This window comes from Cyclopterus lumpus, chromosome 16 (assembly GCF_009769545.1).
Source record: "Cyclopterus lumpus isolate fCycLum1 chromosome 16, fCycLum1.pri, whole genome shotgun sequence".
Taxonomy (NCBI): Eukaryota; Metazoa; Chordata; class Actinopteri; order Perciformes; family Cyclopteridae; genus Cyclopterus; species Cyclopterus lumpus.
Genome location: NC_046981.1, coordinates 5,461,751 through 5,469,032, shown reverse-complemented (window position 1 = coordinate 5,469,032; position 7,282 = coordinate 5,461,751). Strand labels below are relative to the sequence as shown.

General features: G+C 44.0%; 1 protein-coding gene across 1 annotated transcript in view; it reads left to right on the top strand.

The window, feature by feature from the left end:
- LOC117745529 (A disintegrin and metalloproteinase with thrombospondin motifs 16) overlaps positions 1 to 3,144 on the top strand; it is a 46,183-nt gene extending 43,039 nt beyond the window's left edge. The window contains exons 19-24 of the mRNA XM_034553920.1: positions 1,012 to 1,216; positions 1,828 to 2,022; positions 2,141 to 2,197; positions 2,353 to 2,568; positions 2,757 to 2,904; positions 3,029 to 3,144. Of these exons, the coding sequence (XP_034409811.1) occupies positions 1,012 to 1,216; positions 1,828 to 2,022; positions 2,141 to 2,197; positions 2,353 to 2,568; positions 2,757 to 2,904; positions 3,029 to 3,144 (937 nt within the window). The remainder of the gene's footprint in view (positions 1 to 1,011; positions 1,217 to 1,827; positions 2,023 to 2,140; positions 2,198 to 2,352; positions 2,569 to 2,756; positions 2,905 to 3,028) is intronic.
- Positions 3,145 to 7,282: the final 4,138 nt, after the last annotated feature.

Sequence of the window (7,282 nt, the reverse complement as noted above, 5' to 3'; positions counted from 1 at the left end):
TTATTTAGATTGCATCGTGCATGTACAATGCCCTTTAAAGCCAAACTCTACTCGTCCTCCTTATACAACATTCCAAGCAAATGATGCACCAAATTACCGCAAATAAAGTTTAGACTGTTAACATATACAACTCTTTGTGCTGACGGCAATGTTTTGGGATGGTTTTGGGGGTCGGTCTTAGGAGGTCGGGTGGGTACGTCGTAGCGAAGTTAGCCCGAGGTTGACGGAGTGTGTGATGAGGGATTGAGCCGCCTGCACCTTGAGTTTGGGTTCACTTGGGATAGATGCAACGAAGAGAGGAGGAAGAGGAGGCTTTGGGATTAGGCTCTTTAGACATGTGATCTGCCTTGCATGCATTTCTGGAAAAGAAATGCCCTAAAAATAACATAAACTATACTGTCCTCAACCTAGCACTCAGCAGTCAAGAGTATTGCGTGTCTCAGATGAATCAATATAAAGAATGCTGCATTTATTTAGGAAAGGCCACCTTATTGTGCCAAGATGTGCATTTGTTAGGCGTGTACATTACTATTGGAGGTCATTATGAAAGAAATATGTGATGATGTTTAGTTTTTAGCGGGGAATGAGGGCTGAGTTTAGGCAAGAAGGGGGTTTAAAATTTCAGGTCAGCCATGAACACCCGAAAGACTCAGGCCTGCAACACTCCAACGAATTCAGAGACATATGAATACTGGTGGTCGGTCGTAGAGGTGGATACTCATATTTCCACCTTGACGTATATTATCACATTATTGATATCGTCTGCCAAGGAACCGGGTTTCTCTGTGAAAAGAGATGTTCTGTTCCACATTCAATCATTTGGGGTTTTACAGCCCCTTCGATGTTATTTCTGAAGAAGAATAAGCTGCAGCGAAGAAGAGAAGTCGCCTGAGTATCTGACTCAGGGAGTCTTCTACAATTTCATATCATTGTACAGTTATCATGTCATTTGTGAATGTTCCTGTCTGAATAAGTGATTGAGGAGCCGTGCCCTGTGTTGTGTTGTCCCAGCTGGTCTGTAGGAGAGTGGGGGGGCTGCAGTCGGAGCTGTGGAGGAGGGGAGCAGACGCGACAGGTCCAGTGTGTCCAGAGGACCAGCCAAACCAACGTAGACGCCCCGGCCGACTCTCACTGTGCCCGGCCCCCTCCAGCCAGGAGGCAAGCCTGCAGCGCACACAGCTGTCCACCGGTCTGGACCACCGGGCCATGGTCACAGGTAAGGAAAGAGGTCTACGACGTCATGCGAGAATCTAAAGATTGTCCAATGGGCTGACACGGATGTAAGCAAACATTCGCCATTCAGCCTCAAGTGAACCCCGTCGCCTCGATGGCTTCACCACATTTTTACGATCTCAGTGGCTTTATAGCATGAATGTGCCCACTGAGACCTCCCATGTTTTGTTCCGCGTCCACTTCCTATACATTCTGTGTGGTGACTTGTCTCCCTGTTCAACTTTGCTTTCAACTGTCACTTTAGCCCAAATATCCTGAACTACTCTGCCACAGACAGTGTCCAGTGTACTTCCGAACTATCGGGTGCAGTGCGTCATTGGCCCCTTGTTTCTTGAATGTAGTGAAATACTTTCAAGTTATTTATTCAGTCCGTGCCATAAGACGTGTGCGTAGGATCAGAAATGAATATTGGAGGGTTTGTTGGACTGTCTCAAAGGAAGTAAAGTTTCAATGCTTTATACAATTAATAGACATTCATCTTCTAGACAAATCCTTTTCTTTCGGGCTACCTCTAAGAAGGATGAATGCACTTGAGAGAGTGTTTTGTGATCTACCAAAACGTATCAATATCACGTTTTTCTGTTTATTTGGCAGTGTTCTCGTAAGTGTGGCAGCGGCCTGAGGAAGAGGACGGTGCTGTGTACGAGCAGCGACCCAGCTGCCCGGACGCACACGCTGACGGACAGTCTGTGCGCCGGCCCGTCGAAGCCCAGCAGTCAGGAAACCTGTTTCATCAAGCGCTGCCAGAAACAACGCAAAGTCCAATGGTTTGTCTCCACGTGGCAAGAGGTACTTTCAGTTTGGTTATGAAGATTGATGAAACACTGTAGAAGTAAACTGAATACAGCATGAGTGTCTAAATGTATTTTTTTTCTTCTTCTATTTCTCTCCTTCTTTGAATGTTCAGTGTTCGGTAACATGTGGCCGTGGCTCTCAGACACGCTTCATCAAGTGTGCAGAGAAGGTGTGTATTGCATGTGTACTGATGGCCACGGAAATATGGCAAAACATTGATGCCTAATTATTCAATTAGTAACTTTAAACATTAGTTAGTGACAATTTCACTGCCTGATTCTGTTTCAATGGAATATTCTGTTTTTTTTCCTTTCCATATCACAGGACACTGCAGGAAAGTACAGAGAGCTTGCTGCCAAGAAGTGCCACCACATCCCCAAGCCCACAGTAGAGCTCCAGAGGCCCTGCATCCTGGCTGAGTGCCCCGTCCGCACCACCCCACCGGTCCACCGATGGGGCATGCATCATCTCACCCATCCACCTCAACCCCTCCCTCCACCTCCGCCTCGAGCAGACTGGCACTCGTCTCCTTGGTCTCAGGTGCGTTTGACTTGGAGGGGGATTACTTAGCACGAAGCATGTCATGAGCACCAGCTATACATTTTATGTCTGTCATTTTTTTTGTACGCGCATCAACACCCGCCGATCGACAAATAGAGGAGGAATTCAATGCGTTGTGACGTTTCATGCCATTTCTCATGGAGGTTTTGTGTCTTTGTGCTCCACAGTGCACGGTGACGTGTGGTGGGGGAGTGCAGGCCAGGACAGTCCAATGTCTGGTCCAAGGGAAGCCCTCTCCTGGCTGTGCCCTCCATCTTAAACCCTCAATGTCCCAGGCCTGCAACACAAACTTCTGCCCGCAACCGGAGAAGAAAGGTAACCGCAGCACCACTTTTATGCTTGTGTACAAACTCTTGTAATCTGTAGTCGGAGCAGAGTTATCACAAATATCCTGTCACAATAGAAACAAGCTTTCATGATTTTATTTTTTATTCCACAGACCTCGTATGTAGGGATTACTTCAACTGGTGTTACCTGGTGCCCCAGCATGGAGTCTGCAACCACAAGTTCTACGGAAAGCAGTGCTGTCACTCATGTTCAAATTCAAACCTATAATCATACGGAGGGACTCTGTGGCACAGACAGATAGGTAGTTAGATAGTGTTTATTTGCTTTAAGCGTGTGCCGAGCACTGAAAACAAGTGACGCTTCAAATTGAAGTGCGAGAGAGTTGCAGTGCCCTCTCTTCTCCCTGTGATGCCGGACATCTGGATGCAAGAACTTGATCCCCGACACAGGGAAGGGAATCGGGACAGCGCGTATAAAAGAGGGAGTTATGAGGAGGAACAAGCGAAATGGGAATTGTGATTAAAGCATAAAGCCTGACATATCCAAAAGAAACTGAAAACCTTTGTTTATATACTGTATGTAATTGCACAGATCTGTGCCCAGGACACCCGACATCTCCCGGTCAAACACAAGCCAATGGGGCTTCGGGCACCGCCACGCAGCAACATGCAATACGCCCCGGATACGACCACATGCAATGTCTTGATCAATCGGAAAATCTGAGGGTCTGATAATGAAAAGGGATGGGTTTTTTTTTTCGAAGAAGCAAGTAGTAAAACTTCATTTTAAGCCGACTGGGACTCATCAAAGTGGGCTTCCTCAATAGTTGGGACAGTAGCAAGAAGCTATGTGTTGTCATATAAAGGAACAAAAATGAAATGAAATGAAATGCGTCACACATACAAAAACATGAGAGCGATTCTGAGATGGTTCAACTGTGTGAACGGACTTTCATACTCAGCGGTGCTACAACGTTGTCTTCTGTCACAAAAAAAGCAATGTGAAAATCCTCAAGTTTCAGGAAAGAACACGTGAATTGTGTGACACATGTACAGTATTGTTTGTTTTATTTATTGGCTTTACAATACAGCGTTGCTGGAAGACTGTATTAATAAGCGGCATCAATGTGTCATTTTATTACTCGACCCTAAGCCCGTGACCTTTATATTTTGTATTATGTTTCATAGGATTACATGCTGACAAACTGCACCTTTTCTTTTTTTTTGTATTACAAACATTTACTTTACTTTTGAAGAAGAAAAAAAAAATATGTGATGTCAAAAGCCCAATTCAGTAATATCAACATGGATGCAGTGATTATTTACACCGTCTGTATTAATGACTACAGGTATGAACCGGGTCTGCTCCATCTATCCATCACGGTGTCCGACATTATTACACAAGTCACGTATTGCGCGAATTGATATGGCACAAACATCGTGCGTTACATATTGTTGTGGTTCAAAGCACTAACAAGACAGGTGATTTTCACAATGTAAATGAAATAACAATAAACAAAACGTGAGTCATGTCAGCATCTCAATTGTGGGACGAGTCCTGATTTCCATTCATTTGAGTCATTCTTTCCAGGTGTCAGTTTGAAGGGAATTCGACCCGACCAGATTTACAAAACGTTACAAGTCTAAATATATATTTATAACAAGATCAGGAAGGGGAACTTAATCCCCCCCTTCCATCATATTTTCTTTGGGCTGAAGACTTGGCGCGATATGTTCATCACACCCTTACGACGATTTGTCCTGGCTTAGCCAGGTTCACCTCAGGCCAAGTCAGTTGCTAGTTTAGAAATGGATAAACCTGCAATAATAAACACATTTTGGGCCATTTTTAGGGAAAGTTCATGGAGCAGTTTTGTTAGCAAACAGCTGCCTATGTATACATGCAGCGGTCGTAGCTTTTGTTTGAAGTGGAGCTTCTGGCCCCCAGATGAATGTAACTGCAAATCAGACTCATCTCTCGGCTCTGTTTGTGGTCGTCCACGACTGAGAGAAGTGGCGTGCTCTTGAGCAGCTCAATATGTTCACCAGCTACAGTCGCTAACTTTGCCGTACACGCGGACATTTTTTTTTGTTTTCTTTTTTTTTGGGGGGGGGGGTGATATTATAATGAGGACATCTTGAAGTCACTTGAAACAAGGTCGATGAGAGCGGTGACTCAAAACCATAAAGTTTGCGGGGCCATCAAAAATAATGAGCTTGACAAAGGCAGAAACAGGTCACCGCAGAGTCATTCTGTGTGTGGGTTTGTCTCTGGCTGTGCGCGTTGTTTATTCTTTATCAAGTTCAGTTCCCTGGAATGAGCCATTTTCTGCAGCGTATTTGCCATCGCGCCGCAGGCTAGAAATGTATGTCATATTAACATATGATGTGACAGGAGAAGAAAAATAAGATTTTGAGAAATGACCCCATAGCCTAATTCTGAGATCGTGTCATCAATCCGTAACGGAGTGCAGCACATGAGGTGACCAGCGTTGCCAAGGAGCTGTTAGCCTTGTCAACACCTATGACATCTTGTGTCTGACCTTTACACTTCAGTCATTTCTCAACAAGTAAAGTAGACACAGATGCCTAAAACAAAAATCACCATTGTCATAACCCTCGGGCCCTTCAGAGAGAGAGGGAGGAGAGAAGAAGAGAGAGAGAGAGGAATACAGTTGAAAGAAGGGCGGAGGCAGGGCATCTATGCTTTTGGCTCTGTCATAGAAAAATGCTGTGAGAAAGAGAAGGAGTGAGCCAGAGGGAGAGGTGGGTATTGAGAGGAAAAGGGGTTTTCCTCCACGTCAACCACCTCCCTGGAGTTGATTTATATGGTCAGCTGTGGAATACTCTGACTGTGTGTGTATGTGTGTGTGTGTGCGTGTAGCAGTTAATAATTAATTAATTCCAGTTGGCTGACAAAAGCAACACCACAGTCACACACACAGACAGAGTAACATTGCTCTTATTATGTATTACAACAACTGGAATTATAGTACACTATGATCCTTGCAAAAAAGAAATGTATTATGATACTTGACTTTAGAGGTCATTATAAAATGCCTCACAAAGTGTATTGTTTTATTTTAATTACTATTACCTGAAAACCTGTGTAAATATGTCTCTGAATGTCATAGAGCATGCCTGGAGTTTGCATTCTCTTCCCTTCCACTATTCAAAGATATGTTCAGGAGTGAATGCAAATGTGCATGTGTTTGTCTGTCTATGTGAATTATCCCTGTGAATGCCAGGCGACAATTTTTTTGTGTGCAATATTCTCCAAAGATAAATATCTTATTTCAATAATTGGGCCACCGAAAACAATAATTGATTGTTTTCGTGGCTTATACTTTGACTTTCATTTGAAAGCAAATACATTTACACCTGACAGAGGTTTAACAAAACATAAAAAGAGGAGTACAAAAATCCAACCGCACAAGGAGAAAGGGGTTAGGAGGAAGAAGGGTTTTGTTTATACAGAGATTGTGATCAGACAAAGGCTTCTTGTAGATAACAAAGGTGATCGAGACAAATCTGGCAACATCCAAAGTGTTACCTAACCCATGTCAGCCCAACAGGAGAGATTATCTGTCAGAGAGACAGGAAGAGAGAAAGAGAGCATGCCCAGCACTCCCTTTTCCACTTAAAAAAGCCTACGCTATCTCTGACTGCATCTGTTTGGAGAGATCTGGCTCTTTAGCCTTGAGGCTACACTCTGAAGGTTCATCTGAAGTTACAGGGTTATTATCTTTCCGTCAGGATGCACCTAGCAGCACCTTTAGTGGTTTCCTCGCAGCTAGCAGAATTACTCGGCTGGAGACGACTTGCTGCTTCAGTAATGAGGAAACATTGTGGAGCACAACGAATTATCTCAAAATTCATGTCTTTATTTATTCATGACCAAATAAAGTATTAATTAAAAAAAAATGTTGTTGTGGTTTGTGCAGAAACTCTTTGCTTTTCTATCTGGACCTTGACCTAAATGGGAAACAGTTAGTGGGACAGAGAGACAGAGAGAGAGAGGTAGGGAGGAAAGGCATAGCTTGGGAACACTGTTGTTATTTGCTGTACAACAGTACCCTCTGCTGACTATATAGAGAGAATACCAATATAAGTTCCCTCATACCTGTGTCATAGAGGGCTGAACCATCAGATTTGATACACAGTCTATGTGTACAGTCTAGTCTAAGTCTAGCCGTAGCTTTAGTTGATATAACTTACCTTTCCGAATGGGATAGAGTCCCTTAGCAATGTATCAAAAAGTAGTTCCCTGACCGGGAATCGAACCCGGGCCGCGGCGGTGAGAGCGCCGAATCCTAACCACTAGACCACCAGGGACTGTTGCAGGACGAACACGTAACGGAGAAGTAGTATATCACATTTGCACATTTACAAACCATATCTAACCT